The sequence below is a fragment of the Amia ocellicauda genome, chromosome 3, assembly GCF_036373705.1.
Source record: "Amia ocellicauda isolate fAmiCal2 chromosome 3, fAmiCal2.hap1, whole genome shotgun sequence".
Taxonomy (NCBI): domain Eukaryota; kingdom Metazoa; phylum Chordata; class Actinopteri; order Amiiformes; family Amiidae; genus Amia; species Amia ocellicauda.
Window position 1 is genome coordinate 17001889 of NC_089852.1, and position 17495 is coordinate 17019383.

At 40.0% G+C, this 17495-nt stretch overlaps 1 protein-coding gene across 4 annotated transcripts in view; it reads left to right on the forward strand.

The window, feature by feature from the left end:
- The window catches only part of plxnb1b (plexin b1b), a 136308-nt gene that overhangs the window by 108500 nt on the left and 10313 nt on the right, over positions 1-17495 (forward strand). For all 4 annotated transcript variants that reach the window (XM_066698342.1, XM_066698341.1, XM_066698344.1 and 1 more), the window contains 20 exons: positions 64-186; positions 768-861; positions 1442-1608; positions 2083-2234; positions 3202-3304; positions 3923-4059; positions 4614-4790; positions 5812-6010; positions 6849-7091; positions 7486-7662; positions 7888-8036; positions 9725-9825; positions 10480-10697; positions 11745-11923; positions 12376-12442; positions 12938-13084; positions 13353-13515; positions 14084-14187; positions 14447-14531; positions 14973-15139. In XM_066698342.1, the coding sequence (XP_066554439.1) occupies positions 64-186; positions 768-861; positions 1442-1608; positions 2083-2234; positions 3202-3304; positions 3923-4059; positions 4614-4790; positions 5812-6010; positions 6849-7091; positions 7486-7662; positions 7888-8036; positions 9725-9825; positions 10480-10697; positions 11745-11923; positions 12376-12442; positions 12938-13084; positions 13353-13515; positions 14084-14187; positions 14447-14531; positions 14973-15139 (2952 nt within the window). The remainder of the gene's footprint in view (positions 1-63; positions 187-767; positions 862-1441; positions 1609-2082; positions 2235-3201; positions 3305-3922; positions 4060-4613; positions 4791-5811; positions 6011-6848; positions 7092-7485; positions 7663-7887; positions 8037-9724; positions 9826-10479; positions 10698-11744; positions 11924-12375; positions 12443-12937; positions 13085-13352; positions 13516-14083; positions 14188-14446; positions 14532-14972; positions 15140-17495) is intronic.

Sequence of the window (17495 nt, forward strand, 5' to 3'; positions counted from 1 at the left end):
TTCATAAAGGAAAGCTTTGAATTCAGTTCAAGATAACAGTGCGCCCTGTTGTTCTTCATGAAGGATCAAGAGCCGGACTATGAGTGTGTGTTAGAGATTGAGGGCCGCACCGTGGTGGTGGACTCCTATGTGGAACCTGATGAATTGGATTCATCGGTGTATTACATCACCTGCCAGCTGCATCAGGTAGGTCTGTCTCTGTCCTGCAGACTCTGCTGTAATGTTTTCTAGAACTGTATTATAGAGCTGTAGTGGCAATAGCAGTTGCAAAAACAATGTAAGACAGGTAATGAATGAGAGATTGCTATGCAGCTAATTGTTTGCTTCTGGTTATTGGGAGTTTATAGAACCAGTAATTCAATCCATTTTTATTTTTTTTAAACTGATAGAAACAAATCTACAATTTATATGGGCGGGTTTATGTGTAAAGATGAATCTCATATTCTAATGTATTATTCTACTTTAACTTAATTTTCCATTTTATTACCTTATCGTTATTATTATTATTTACTAATAGACCACTTTTGTCCATGCAGGCTAACATTCAACAACTAACTGTAACAAAAGCTACATAGTACTAAGGCTACATACTCTAAGGTGCTATAGCAAATTAAATACATATTACATTATAAAATCCAAAGAGTTTAACAGGGAAACAAAATACAATACAAAGTATGGCAATACTGCAGAGTATGTGCAGGACTGTTTAATGTGATCATGTAAATTCTGCACTAATTGAACTCCCCTTTTCAACTGTATTATTCCAGTATTCCTACTCTGCTCTCCTGGAAGAGAACAACGCAACAATCTATGTCAAAAGAAGAGACACTTTCCAAGTGGACAGTTCTCAGTCCTTGTATGGTGAGTGGCTGGTGAAAGTACGGTTTACCAACTGGCAACACAATGGACAAAATGGAGGAGGCACAAGCACCTCAGTGTCTTGTCGCTGAGCCTTATAGAGATGGTCAGGCATAAGGCTGATATTTATAGGCAGGCTTGAAAATGTATTTGCACTATTGTATTGTTGGTGATGCATATACCAATAAGACAAGACACTATTAAATGTATATTGTCACATATTAGTATCGTAAGGCTCTTGTGTATAAGACCCTTAATACTGTCTGCAAATGCTGGAGAAACATCAGCAAGTCTTATAAGAAGAGATTCATATTCCTAATTAATTTAAAAATAAAATATAACTTGCCTGTTTGTGCTTTCTCATTGGTGTGTTGGATATGATGCAGTCAAGTATGAGTATTTTAACATTGTCGACCAAAACATGTCAGCCCTTACCACAGAACAAAAATTGCAGTAAAGGAATTGTGTGTTCTGTGCTCTCAAGCGGCTGTGTTTAACCCAGAATTGGTGAAAGCCTAGAATTGCTCTCTTGTCTTTGACCCCTTGTTGGGTGCTTAATATGTGTCTCTGTACTGCTTTACAGTGACTCTTTATAACTGCTCGGTGGGGCGTTCAGACTGCAGCCGATGCCACACAGCTGATCACAAGTACGGCTGTGTGTGGTGTGGGGGCACCCAGAGCAGCTGTGTCTACAGGGAGTCCTGTGTGGAAGAGATAGAGCAGACCTGTCCAGCACCAGTCATTAACTTTGTGAGTACTTCTTCCACCAACCACTAGCCCCTTCTTCCCCTGAACTTCAGTTTGAAAGCATCTTATTGCACCTCAAATCAAGACTGCAGGACATCATTTCAGCGGGTGTTTTGGTATATTCTGTCATTTAAGAGACCATCTGGAACAAACCAACCAAATTACTTTCAGCTCTCAACTGTTGAACAACTAACACTTTTAACTGACAAATAAGTAGCATGCGTCCCCAGTCTTTAGAAGTTGGTGATTATATGGGCTTTAATATTTAATATTTTAACGTTTTATATTAACACACTTATGGTAGAAAGATGTAACGATGTTTCATGTTTAAATTATATATTGTACATGCTCATGAAACAAACCAGGAAGAACAATACTAACACATTGTAGTGCCAGATAACTAGAATATGATGTGACTCCTATATATATATTAGTATAGGTGTGCTGAGTAGTTATTTTTCATCTCTTCTTTTGCAGATTGAACCTTTAACGGGTCTGGTGGATGGAGGGACTGCAATCACCATTTCCGGCTCCAATCTGGGGCAGAAATCCCAGGATATTGAGCATACTGTAACTGTTGCTGGGATACCCTGTATCGTCAACACGGAAAGATATGAAATCTCTTCTAGGTAGGGGTAACTTTGGAGTCTAGTGATTTTGCAGCAGTGAGGGGGGGGAAACCTTTGCTTCTGTTATTGGATATAAAGCAGAAACTGATTACCTCCTAATGTTTTGTGTTACGAAAGCTTTTTCAAAACATTTGTACATGTGTTTTCAAATGTTTACTCTGAATTCTACAAATGTCTTTTCTGGTTCATGTTATACTTAGGACAAATACTACTACTACTACTACTACTTTCTCTAATCTATTGATATAAATCTCACAATTTGAACTGTAAAAATGCCAAGTTAAATTAATCTTGTTTGTTTACAAAAATGTATCTACTTTGGCAGAGAGCAAAAAAAATGGGTGGTCTTATCTTTCCTCAACATGTTCAGAATGAACTATTACAAAAATAGCATTCAAGTTTGGTATCCAAGCTGTGAATTTGTACTGATGAACATGCTTAAGATAATTATTGAAGTCTTGGGCTCTAGTTTTCCTTTTTATTTACATGGAGCTATTCCAATATTCTACAATATGCAGTCTGTGAATAGAGACAGAAATTACACATTGGTTTGGTTAGCAAGCATATACCTTACTATTTCAAATATGCCATATTGAGTCAAGAGTTTTTCAATGGCAACATTATTTATAATATGTTTCTGGACAATAAATATTGTAAATAAGTATTGTCAATAAATGTAACTCCATTTTCTTAGCAGTACAATTTGCACATTTCAGAGGGTATTCTATTGGCGAACCAGGTAGATTAACTATATACCGTTTATACTGTACACCTAAACATGGCCAGTGGAAACGGAGCATTGGAAATTCTAAAATTGTCATAAAGAAATACAACGACGCTCACTGTACCATGGTTAAAGTAGTTTACTCTAAGAGTAAACTGACCCATAAAATAGCTTTTTGCAATGCCTTCACATAAATAGAGTATCATGGTGTCTAACAGGTTTGAAACTTCTTGTTTGCTGCAGAATTGTTTGCACGACAACGGAAAGCTCTGAGCCAAAGACTGGCCAGGTGTCTGTGAAAGTGGGTGGTGGCCTAGGGATGTCCAATCAGAAGTTCAGCTATCAGGTGAGGGGAAGAATCAATGACCTGGGTTTCTGTGTCACTATCTTATAATGACTTATAATGAGTACATGTCAGTTTCTTAAAGTGAAGGCCAGCATTGTCGCTGCATCTAGTATAGATTAATTGTGAAAGAACTATAAAAGCACCTTATAAAACATATAGTAAGTATCAAGGTAGGCATCAAAGCAATTGCTTCTTTCATATTGGGGGAAAAAACCCTCAAACAATCAGGAATAATGACACAAGTGCCTTAGTCTTCAGTTTTGAATTGGCATGATGTTTAACACTTCTAATACACAGTTTGATCGAATAGTGTGTGCAAAACTTACACAAACTCAACTGACCATTTGCCAAATGTCATTCCTCCTTCATTGCAGGGTTTTTGTACCAGAATGTAGAACTGTATTGATCTTAAAGCTTTTAACTGTGTACAGTTTTGTGCAAAAAACAACTAAATTTAATTGACTGAGTTATTTTCTCAACCTTGAAATGTACTATAAGCTTTAACAAACATAGCTGAATAATAGCTGAAATAGCTGGCATAATGAATCTAATCAACACATAAATGTGTTGTCCAACTTTGCCCTTATTCTCCTGATTCTTAACTTCTAAAATCTTTAGGATCCAGTTCTGCAGTTAATCTCACCCCAGAGAGGGCCCAAAGCTGGGGGCACACATCTAACTCTGAATGGCAGAAACCTGCGTACAGGAAGGCCCAGCGAGATCAGCGTCTTCATTGGAGAAACCCCCTGTCACATGTGAGTACACTAGGCTGTACAGCAAAGACATGCTTTTATTCACATTTCTCAGGAAGGGTTTTGTAACAGCCTACTATACATACACTGGACAGAGCATTGTCCGGTACCCCCCAAAATGCTACACTGGCCCACTTTACACACTTTCTTTGGCCAGTGGTTGAAAATATGTCCGCTTTCTGCATGGCTATCCATCTGTTAAGGACAAACTATCAGGCAGAGAAGTGGTTTGGTGCTTGGTGTTCACATTTACTATGTGTTTTTGCTTTTTTATTTTGTTAATCCTGCTCTGATCTTTAAAAGGACACATTTGTTGGGTTTTCTTGCATGACAACAGCCCATTCATTTGATGCAATGGACCACAAAAATGAAACTGAGGAACCAAACAGGATACATTATTTTCATACCTAAATTGTATCAGCACAGGGACCTTCTATAGGACTGATGATGCTTTACCTCTAAGCCTCTTCATATTGTCCCAGACAGATGTGTGCTTTCACACATGACATATTGTAACAAAAGCTACATTGTGTTTTTGTTGTTTTTTCCCCATTCAGTTCCTCAGAAATTCTGGAGAACCGTATAGAGTGCTACACAGGCCACAGTAACTCCACAGGAGAGCAGAGTGTTACTGTGTTCTATGGGAACAATGAGCGCCACCTTCAGGGCACCTTGTACCACTACACCGAGGATCCTAACATCACCCAGGCCTCACCAACCAAGAGTTTTCTGAGGTACTGTTCCATGCAGGATACTGGCATAGGGTTATTATTATTATTATTGTGAAAAATCAAGGGGGCTAGATTTCTGATAACAGGGTTTGTGTTTCTAGTACATAATAATAAAAAACTTAACATTCTAATATCGGGCAATATTTTCTTATCTTTTAGGCAACTAGGTTTTTTTTTTTTCCCCACATTGGTTAACTACCAGTGCCTGTAAAAGCTTCTAGAATATTCACGGTGAAAATAGACAATTGTTCAATAACTGTAGCCATACACTGCTGATTTCACAATGGGCTTATGTGCCTTATTAACAAATTTAAACAGGGCATGCATTTCTATTAAAGGGGCTCTTATTTACTTACAATAATAAACCTCTGGAAGAAGTCAACCTAAAACAGGTGGTCATTCCCACAGGACAGATTGCACAATCTAACACTGTGGTGTTTACAATTGTAATATTTGCTCTCTCATTAGCAGAAATGAACCAATGACATTCTCTTATTTAATTAGATGTTGTTGGGTAGACATTGGCTAAGCTCATCTCAAATCCACAACTCCCTGTGTGGTCTTGGGTGCAGGCAGGTTCAGATGCTTAGTAGCTCTGCATGCTTCAATGGTTTTTACGATTACTGTAAGCTGGACAGTGGGCCTCCTGGTTCTGCAGTATGAAAGGTGGCTTTAACAACTTGTGTTTTCTGGGTACACTTGCTTCACTCCCATGAGGCACAGGCTGGGGTTACCTCGATAGTTTGACCCACCTACTAACTGCAAATGTACAAACTTGAACTCCGTAGCAGGTTTAGTTTTTGTCAAAGGCTTTTTCCTTCAACACATAAACAAAATATCCACTATCAAGCACTTGATTTTCAAGTAGCAGGGTGGGTCGAAATATGGATTTGTTCCCAGCCCACAGAGTCTAGATGTCAATTCCAAGTTAAGTGAAGAAGAGGAATAATAACCAGAGATTGCCTATTTAAAGGCTTACTTTTTGAAGGATTTTTCCCAACAAGTGTTTCTCTCGCTTCTTTAGCGGAGGCCGGATCATCAGGGTGACCGGACACAATCTGGATGTGGTGGAGAACCCAAAGATCCTGGTGACGGTGTCTCCAATGGCACAGAGGAAGAAGAGGAGGAGAAGGAGATGGGTGGCAGGAGTCAAGGGCATGTTCCTTGGGCGACATCGGCGGATCGTGCCTGAGCCCGATTGTCCTCTGTGCTCGGAGAAATCTGTGAGTCAGGATTTGGTCTGCTATGGTTATGGTTATGAAAAAAATATATTGCCGGTTATACAAAATGTCCTAATGATCCTTGTCAAGCATGTCACAAAGGACTTTGGTAATCTCAGGAAAAATAAAAAATCCAATTTATATTGGATCCAATACTCATTATAGATTAGCTGGTAGGTGGATTCAGGGAAAAGTGTCAGCAGTTTTCCTTAGTGACATGTCCATAGCTTTTTTTCTTTTAGAGATGGAAGGAAAGTTTCCATGATGGATCCCACTCTGATCAAGTGAAGTTAAGTAAAAGAATACGGTTTTAGGACCCAACTCAGAGATGGTCGAGGTTAACCTAATTTTAAAAGGAGGTCGCGAAGCTAAAATGTGTAACCACTGTCCACTGTTTTTGTGGAAATACCAACTTCACATGAGAATGTTTATTAACTGTTATTGCCTTATGTTACAGTGCTCTGAAAGTCCCTGGGGAGTATATCTGCTCCTGTAGTGAGTGTCCAGAGTGTTTTGCCACTGGACTCAGGGATGTGTCAATAGGGGATGTTAGATGTGTAACTCTCTCAGAAAAGTAAACAGAGCTGAAGAGCCTTGGGAATGTACACTTTTAGGAATGTACACTTAAACAGACAGTTTCTTTGTGTTTAATTTGTCAGTACATATAAATTAGTCAAAACATTATTCTCATAGCGCAGTACTTTTTGTCCTAATCAATTTCAGCAACCCCTTTTCCTGTACTTACTGTACTGAACAGCAGATACCGTTTCTTCCAGCAAAGGAAACCAGTATGTGAACTGACTCTCTCCGTAACCCGCTTGTGTTTCGTTCACCCCCTCAGTACTCCGAGCGCTGCGAAGTGAACACCACCTCTCTGATCCTGTGCAAGACCCCAGCCATCGAGGCACCAGTGCGCAATGCCGTGATCCGGGTGGAATTCCTGCTGGACAACCTACGCTTCGACTTTGACACCATCAGTCAGAGCTCATTTTTGTACGAGGTCAACCCTACCCTTGTGCCCCTTAACGAGAACGACCCAAGCAAACCCTACCGATACAAGCCTGGCAGCATCATTTCTGTGGAGGTGAGGGAGACCTTGGAAGGGTTAGTGGTCTGCTGAGCCCTGTCCTCAAAACCAAAGAGTAATCGTATGTAGAGGAGAATGACTTGATGTTGCTCTGTTGGCCAGGACTGAACTGTCTTGGCATCTACATTTGAAACCAAGTGAAATGTTTTGGAATGTGGTGGATCATTAAAGTTACTTAAATAAAAACATTTCTACAGACTTTGCACAGAGGCATCCTCTAAGAATATTATTATTTGTTGATTAAGTATCTGCCTTTATAGAAAACCTCTTGATTTACATAAATATGTTTTGCATAAATAAGTTTTGCAGGAGGGATTTTTTGTTGTTGTTGAATAATTGAACAATTATTATCAAGTTACTTTTTTGTTAATCATCTGTGTCTGTGACCCAGGGTGAGAATCTGGATCTTGCGATTTTCAAGGAAGAAGTGGTGGCACTGATTGGGGAAGGGGTGTGTTCTGTGAAGACGCTCACCAGTAACCACTTGTACTGTGAGCCACCGTCCCAGCAGCCCTCTCCAGCACGGAACAAAAAGAGAGAGGGCACAGACTCCCTCCCAGTGTTCACTGTGAGTTGCCATCCATTCACCCCGACCTCTACCTCTCACTCCATATGGGTCTGTAATCACCAGGGCACACCAAAGCACTGAAATAAATGAATGCGTGAGAAAGTTGGAATTGCAATTGAATGCAGTATCTGACAGTACGGTAACTGAAAACCTTGCCTATGCATATTTCTGTGGGAAACACTGACTTCCAAGGCAGGTGTGGTGACATCACTTTTATCCTTACAGGTGCAGATGGGAAATCTGAATTTCTCCCTGGGAAAGGTGCAGTATGACACACAGAGCCAATCCACATTTCCTCTAGAGGCTCAGATTGGGGTCGGAGTGGGAGCATCCATCGTAGCCCTCATTGTCTTGATTATTGTCCTCATCTACAGGTGGGAACCAACTTCATCCCTATCATTGTCTTATCTGTGTGTCCGGGCTGTTGGTTTTTTTTTTCAGTGGAACAGATTGGAGAAAAATACTGGGGCCCTCACATTTTCATATTTCATGTGCAGAGCAGTTTTAGACCACTTGATGTGAATTGACCGATCCATTTCAGTTATTAATTTCCAATGAAATAAGAATCTGAATGTGATTTATACCCAAAAAGGAAAAAACATATCCCTGGTGCTTTTGTTCGTATGAGAAAGCTGGGCAAAGGGGACCCTTTATATAGTTGGAAGTATTCAGTGATCTGGTCAATCTCCAAGTCTGGTTATTCACCTGATGTGTATCTCTGTATAATATTTGTATTATTATTGAATTACTTTTGTGCTGTTGTTGAATTGCTCCAAGGCAGACAACCTTTTTTTCTGTAGTCATCCATCTTGCATAGACTTGTTAAAATCACCAGCAAAGAAGTCCCATTGACTGCAAAATATTTGGCATACCATTATCAGCAGTTTGGCAAGTTTTTAGTAAGAGGTCAGCCATTAAGTAGGTCAAGCAGTTTTGAAATATACCCTGCATGAACAGAGGAAATTGAGTGAGTTATGCAAAAGTAAATATTATTTTTTTAAACAAACTAGACATTAGAGATCAGTCAAGTCTTTGCGAGAGAGTCCCGATTCTGTCTTCTGTTCAGTGTATCCTCGGTGGTTTATGCTACGGATTGATTAATTCGCTGCAGGGTAAAGATGCTTTCAACAATGCCAAGTGTGCTGCCCATTTGTAAACACTTTCTAAGAAATGTGTGCGATTTCCATTTTAGTAAGGTCACTGCACTTGTCTGTTAATGAAACATGACATGCAATGATAAGGAGCTGATACAGATGACATGATTCTTTCAATAATTATATTTCAGTACAGAGTCTGCTCTAGACAAATGCATAGAACTGATATTCAGTGAAGATGCAGAATTAATCTAGTATAATACATTTTGAGCATTCCAAGTTGCACGTTTATAAACCAGGGCAAATATTCCTAACAACTGAAATCCTCAACAATTAATATAGCTTCCCTTATGGTGTCAATCAGATGATGTCAGAACAACATTTTAATTTTTTTTTAATTGTTGGCCAATTGGAAAAACCAGAATGGAAAACTCCCCGACCTATAACACTGTTACTTTGTAATACAACACTTGGTGACTGTAGGTCAGTCAGTAAATTAATATATAAAGTACAATTATCAACTGCGTTTACATGTTGATTCTTAGCAAATGACATAATGTTGCAACATCAGTGGACTGTTTTAGCAGAAGATAGATATAGTCCAAAAATAATTGTCAAGGTGCAAAGCTGCGTAAAAGGCCGTTGTCTGTCTATCTGTTGTTTGGGACTTTTGTGTACCCACTGGGAATCATTCACAAGTTATGCCTTGATTGTGCAGGGTGGGACATGTAACGCCAGAGATCAGTAAGCAGATGAAAGTATGGTTTAGTAAGATGCACATAGGAAGCTAATATTTAGGAGTTTATTGATTATGTGGATATGAAATTGGAAAATACAAGTCCATGTTTCCATCATATCACGTGCAGGAGCAAGGCTGACAGTGAAAGTCTTGTGCTGGTCTAGTGTCATATATGCAGGTAAGTTCCTTCAGAAGGTAAACCCCCTCCCACTTCCTTGTTGCTTTGCAGAAGGAAGAGTAAACAAGCTCTGAGGGATTACAAGAAGGTGCAGATCCAGCTGGAGAACCTGGAGACCAGTGTGCGTGATCGCTGCAAAAAAGAGTTCACAGGTACAGCACAACCGCTATTGAATACTGTCAGCTTGTTGTGCTGAAAATTAGTTTTATACCATGCTGTGTTTTTGTGCTAGTTAATCATTCCAAAACTATTTATTAAAAGCAAATGTACATCAGTGAAACTGGCACCACTAGTATTTGAGTATCCTGAAACATTGTTGGTAACTGAAGAGGTTTTAAATACTGATAATTCTCTGCCTGGGATGACACTTACACACAGGATAAGAGATATAGGAATGTTTGGAAATGCTGCACTGTGATTGGCTGTTTTCTCATATGTGATTTAGAATTACTAAACCAAGGGTCTCCAACTCTATTCCTGTAGAGGGCTTGTGTTAACATCACATTAAACTAGACTTATATAGCAGTGTAATTATATAATTGGCTGAGTGGAATGAAAACGCTGTAACTCTCCTGGACCAAAGCTGGAGACAACGTATTAAACACTGCACTTAAAATGGGTTCCTTCCACCATATTGTTGTTGCTATGAAGTTAAAAAGAGACATCTGATTATTTAAATGTATATAAAGTCAAATAATAGTTTGCTGATTCCAAATGGGGAAGTATATAAAATAAAGAAAAGAGAAACATACTGAGGACACTACTGCAATTTTAAACCAAGTGTTAACTCTCCTCCTTTTTCACAGACCTCATGACAGAGATGATGGACATGTCCAGTGATCTGGTGGGTTCAGGGATTCCTTTCTTGGATTACCGGATGTATGCAGAACGGATCTTCTTCCCTGGACACAGAGAATCACCCCTGCGCAGGGATCTGGATGTGCAGGAGTGTCGCAGGCAGACAGTGGAGCAGGGCCTGGTGCAGCTTTCCAACCTGCTCAACAGCAAGCTCTTCCTCACCAAGGTAGCCACAGGCCCGAGAATCAGGACTTCAGAGGGAGATGCCTTGTTTCCGTTCTTATTTTCCCATTGAGCTGAAGTCTGGAGAAACAGTTGTGTGAGATGAGAATAAGACCCTGTGAACCAAAGACCATTGAAATAATATTATGTTGAGTCTAAATATTGCTGTTAACACTACCCAGTGTTAAATAAATGGTTTATTAAAATACATAGATTAATTGATAGCTAGACAGGTGGGGATACTAGATGGATAGACAGACAACTTTTTAATTTATTGTTAAATAAAGTTTCCGTCATGTTATAAAGGAAAAGATAACAGTGGTTTTTGGGGCCATCTAAGGCTAATTTATAAAAATCCCAAAAGTGAATCCTGTTACAAATATGGCTGAAAATATCCCCCGTTTCCAGAGTAGGAACTTGGATTAGCTACAGATAATTAAACGCAGCATATGGTTTTAGCAGGTGTGTGTCATTTTAAAATACAATGCATGTAAATAATGTAAAAACAATTACAAATGTATTTATTCTTATTTATTATTAGCTATGGGAAGATTTCCCTGCATAGACTGGAAAATATAAGGCATCTAGATATGTGATTGAATCTTAACTTTCCTCAACTGGCGTTTCAAAAGTTGTTTGATGAAGCATAGCATTTATAGTAAGAGAGGGATAAAACTGGCAGTTCAAAGTTATGATTTCATTTTTTGCTGTCATACAAGAGCAGGGGGAAGCATCCTTTGACAAACAAATGAGAGAGGGGTTTAACCAATGACTTTTACATAGTTTGCAAAACATTGTTTTCATTACTTCAATACTGAGAATCTTCTCACCTACCTTTGTATTTGAATAAAATAAAAATTCTGAAGACCTTTCAGCCAAGGCTTATTCGATTTCACTTCTAACATAGCAGGTATTGCTTGAAAAAACAGCCCTCGCCTCTGCACGTTTAGAGACCAAGGTACATGGTATTAAGAAGCATGTGCTTTGATCTGTGTTTGCTCAGTCTTCGGTATGTGACCCCACCTTCCCTTGTGTTTCTGCACTGCTCTAGTTTATCCACACGCTGGAGAGTCAGCGCACCTTCTCTCCCCGGGACCGGGCCTACGTGGCCTCCCTGCTCACCGTCTCTCTGCACGGGAAGCTGGAGTACTTCACAGATATCCTCAAGACCCTTCTCAATGACCTGGTGGAACAGTATGTGGCGAAGAACCCCAAACTGATGCTTAGGCGGTAAGTGGTCCACCCTGCAGAACTCTACAGCAAGTCTCCCTGCTCCTGGTGCTGGGGGGACCATATGGCTTCTGGGTTTCATTACAAATATTTTAATATAACTGTTTTTTTATTTTTTTTTCTGCCTGCAGTCCTGTGTTTCCTGTGTTGTTGCCAGAGCATTGGGAAAACTTAATTCTATTGAGCGTGTCCTCGACTTTAAACTGTTGCTGCCTAATACCCAATACTTTACTAGGTTTGCTTTGCACTATGTAACTTTTCAAGCCTCCATCCTTGGTCTCATAGCAGACTTATCAATGAGTATTGATCATCTGGATCCCAGAAAAATTGGAAAGTAGAAGTATGGAAGTCTTGTCTTGCCTTTTATTTTTGTTAACCTGTTTCACTATCACTTTAGCGAATTGTACTTTGCTATGAGCGTGTACAGATAACGGTTATACTCTTTCTTTCAGGACTGAGACTGTGGTAGAGAAGCTTCTTACAAACTGGATGTCAATTTGTCTGTATGCTTTCCTGAGGGTGAGTGCGAAATCATAGAAACAAACGACTGTCAATCAACCATTCATATGACAAAGAAGGGTCATATTTATCTAGATTACAGGCAATTGTCCACCCATTTCATAGGTTCTCTGTGGACAGTAACTGAATCCAGGCACACAAACTAATGCCCTGGATAAGGGTGTCTGCCAAGAAATTAATAATAATATATACAAGTTTTTTTTAATATGGAAATCCCAATGTTGGTGTTTAAAAATGATGACATTTCTGCAATAATGAAAAATAAAAAATAGGGAAGTTTTTGTATTTTATGATAACACAATGGTGGTTTAAATGATATAATTAGTCTAACTTCATTGAAGGCTCTCATTTTTGTTCCTATGTTGATGTAGTGGGGTGCCCTCCTCAGGTTAAGTTCAACAACAACAACAAAAATCTGAAGCTAGGTTTGTATCAACTTTTGAGGAAGGGAATATAAATAAATATAACCAAATCCTGTCTGAAATGTGTCTTTAGGACTCAGCTGGGGAGTCGCTTTACATGCTGTTCAGAGCCATAAAACACCAAGTGGATAAAGGACCAGTGGACGCTGTCACCGGGAAGGCAAAATACACCTTGAATGACAACAGGCTCCTCAGAGAAGATGTGGAATATCGCACCCTGGTAAGGACTACCTATGAACCTGCTTTGATAGGAGAAGGATTGTAAACTATGAAAGTGAAATGGGCATTTCAGTAATTCATCTGTGAATGCAGCGTGTAAAGTGCCGGTTTGCCACTTCCTAAATTGTGTGTATTGAATGTAACAAATGCAAAATTAGAGTATTGTGTAAAAGTGCTGAGTTATTTGATAATGGTCAATGGCAAATCATTGGAGAAAAAAAAAAATCTATTTCAAGTTGAAAAGGTATATGTATGGATACATTTTTCAGACTTTAAATGTCCTGATGCAAGGAGGGGGGAATGATACCCAGCCCATGCAGTCTAAAGTGCTGGACTGCGACACCATCACTCAAGTTAAGGAGAAGGTCCTGGATCAGGTCTATAAGGGCACCTCTTTTTCACATCGACCCCACACAGACTCCCTGGATCTTGGTGAGTTCCACAGATTGTTTTCTTCCTTTTTCTATGTGGAGTCCAACCATCCCAAGTTCATCTCAAGAAAGTCAGAATCACCTTGAAACAGGTCATACTTGGGTACAGTGATTAATAGCACAGGGCCATTTTTCCCATCTCACCTGCTCGGCTGTTTGTAACTTTAACTCGAGACGTTGCTTGCTGGAGGCCAATTAATTAATGCATAACAATGCTGGTTGTTTGTACTATATATAAGAAAGGAGAGAGGTGGCATTGAACCCAGTTTTCACCTTTGGTTGATTTGCTCAGAGGGTTTATTAATGGATCCTTATTCCAAGACACCCATCACTCTTTGCGTAAAGAAATGCCTCAATTTCCACTTGTCAGTTTCTTTTTGCCGCCTTAATCCTGAAATAGCCCTCTGCGTAAGAACATAAGAAAGTTCACAAACAAGAGGATGTCAATAATTTTCAGGATTTTACATTATTAAGTCTTTGCACTAGTGTTCCCATATGTGAGTTGACCGGCAGTTCAGTTCTGTTCGTTCCTATGGACCCTGAATTCCTGTGTTGTGTTTCTAATCCAGAGTGGAGGTCTGGGGTGGCCGGTCACCTGATCTTATCAGATGAAGATCTGACCTCAGTGGTTCAGGGGAACTGGAAGCGACTCAACACACTGCAACACTACAAGGTGTCTGTTTCTCTTTATTCTATTAATTGTTAGTTTACTTTGTAATGAAGCTAAACATAGTGACAAAACTAGAGCATTATAAGAAGTAAAACAAAAGCATAAGAAACTAAGGAGAACTACTACTCATTGTGTGTTCTTTCATATTTGCCATTTTATTTTAAATATTGAAAATAAAAACTTGCTGTAGTGTTTTGTGTGCCTGTGTGGGGTTGATTTGCAACTATTTTCTTGTTTTTCTGTGTACTTCACTCTTCTGTAGGTTCCTGATGGAGCGACAGTGGCGCTCGTCCCACGGAACAGTAAACACATTCACCATGACAACCATGACTATGTGGCGGGAGAGAGTGAGTAACTCTACACTATGGTTTTTATTTTGATTTGTTTGTCTGCATTTTATTTGTACTGTCTAATTGTGCCTGTCCTTTTGTGTGTTTTACTTACATGCATATAGCTATATGTTGAAAGCAAGAGAGTAAAAGTTTCATCAAGGTGCCAGAATCCTTTAGATAACAAGATTTGGGCAAATTATTAAATGCTTTTGGTGAAAACTAGTGCTAAAAAATGTTTCAATTTCAGGTGCACTTTGATTAGTTTTGCCTTCCCTTTCCCAATGTAATTTGAATGTAATTTGAGTATTTGGTCCCCATATGGGAGGGTAATGGACCTCGCCTGTTTTTGACCAATTTTCTTCTTTTCTAGTCATGTGCAAACTGGGCCTAATCTGAAGTTCTGTGATTTTTTGTCTTCAGATGTTTTGACATCCCCCTATGTTTCTGTTTTTCCAGAGACCCCGATGCTGGAGGATGCGGACGAGGGTGGCGTCAAGCTGTGGCACCTGGTTAAAGCCAGCGAGGAGCCAGAGCTGCCCAAGCACCGACGAGGCAGCCTGCGCGAGAGGGAACGGGCCAAAGCCATCCCTGAGATCTACCTGACTCGGCTTCTGTCCATGAAGGTACCTGCTCAGAGAGACAAGCCCTTATCAAAGGCTGTCTTTACATGCTGGTGGAGAAAAGTACTGTAAAGACTTATTTAATGCTGTTATGGTTTATAGTTTGAATACAACAAGGCAGCACAACACAAAATAGAGGTCCAATCAGGAACTGTTAAATTACTATAGTATACAGTGCATCCGGAAAGTATTCACAGCGCTTCACTTTTTCCACATTGTGTTATGTTACAGCCTTATTCCAAAATGGATTAAATTCATTATTTTTCTCAAAATTCTACATACAATACCCCATAATGACAACGTAAAAGAGGTTTGTTTTGAAATCTTTGCAAATGTATTAAAAATAAAAAACAAAAAAAGCACATGTACATAAGTATTCACAGCCTTTGCCATGACACTCAAAATTGAGCTCAGGTGCATCCTGTTTCCACTGATCATCCTTGAGATGTTTTTACAACTGGATTGGAGTCCACCTGTGGTAAATTCAGTTGATTGGACATGATTTGGAAAGGCACACACCTGTCTATATAAGGTCCCACAGTTAACAGTGCATGTCAGAACACAAACCAAGCCATGAAGTCCAAGGAATTGTCTGTAGACCTCCGAGACAGGATTGTATCGAGGCACAGATCTGGTGAAGGGTACAGAAAAATGTCTGCAGCATTGAAGGTCCCAATGAGCACAGTGGCCTCCATCATCCGTAAATGGAAGAAGTTTGGAACCACCAGGACTCTTCCTAGAGCTGGCCGCCCGGCCAAACTGAGCGATTGGGGGAGAAGGGCCTTAGTCAGGGAGGTGACCAAGAACCCGATGGCCACACTGACAGAGCTCCAGCGTGTCTCTGTTCTTCTGGAAGGTTCTCCTCTCTCCACAACCATCTCTGCAGCACTCCAGCAATCAGGCCTGTATGGTAGAGTGGCCAGACGGAAGCCACTCCTCAGTAAAAGGCACATGACAACCCATCTGGAGTTTGCCGAAAGGCACCTGAAGGACTCAGACCATGAGAAACAAAATTCTCTGGTCTGATGAAACAAAGATTGAACTCTTTGGCCTGAATGGCAAGCGTCATGTCTGGAGGAAACCAGGCACCGCTCATCACCTGGCCAATACCATCCCTACAGTGAAGCACGGTGGTGGCAGCATCATGCTGTGGGGATGTTTTTCAGCAGCAGGAACTGGGAGACTAGTCAGGATCGAGGAAAAGATTAATGCGGCAATGTACAGAGACATCCTTGATGTAAACCTGCTCCAGAGTGCTCTGGACCTCAGACTGGGGAGAAGGTTTATCTTCCAACAGGACACCGACCCTAAGCACACAGCCAAGATAACAAAGGAGTGGCTACAGGACAACTCTGTGAATGTCCTTGTGTGGCCCAGCCAGAGCCCAGACTTGAACCCGATTGAACATCTCTGGAGAGATCTGAAAATGGCTGTGCACCGACGCTCCCCATCCAACCTGATGGATCTTGAGAGGTCCTGCAAAGAAGAATAGGAGAAACTGCCCAAAAATTGGTGTGCCAAGCTTGTAGCATCATACTCAAAGACTTGAGGCTGTAATTGGTGCCAAAGGTGCTTCAATGAAGTATTGAGCAAAGGCTGTGAATACTTATGTACATGTGCTTTTTTTGTTTTTTATATTTAATAAATTTGCTTTCACGTTGTCATTATGGGGTATTGTTTGTAGAATTTTGAGGAAAATAATGAATTTAATCCATTTTGGCATAAGGCTGTAACATAACACAATGTAGAAAAAGTGAAGCGCTGTGAATACTTTCCGGATGCACTGTAAAACAAAACACTCAAAAGTAATTGGTGATATAGTTGCCTTTGAGGGAGGACTGTTTATTTAATCCAGAATTGCACTTCTTATCTAGCTAGACATACAATAACTATATCAGTGCAGTCTGGAAGAGCCAGTCACATTGTGTTTTATTCGTGTCGTGTGGCATACCAGCTAAAAATGAGTATGTGACACACTGAGAGACTGAGTGGCACAATAACTCTGTAAATAGATCAGGTATTTTGTTGTTTTCCTTTCCATGAAAAAGCAATCTATGTTCTTCCTTTTTGCAGCCATCAATAGGACTACCCCTAAAGCTTTATAGCCTTTGGAAACAGCAGTTAAGGAGATAAGAGCTTTCATAACCTTTAACTTAAAAATTGAGGCTAATGAGCAGTGATTTCAAACTTAGTTCATCCATCACAATGTGAGAATATATCTAATGGTGGGAAAAATGTTTGTTCTTTTGATGGCTATTTAATGTCCACTCATGTGGCCTCTGAAATATTCTCTCCTGCCGTTCTGTCATGTTTCCTGTTAGATCACTATTCTCAAGGGCATTTGATTCCCCCTACTGTA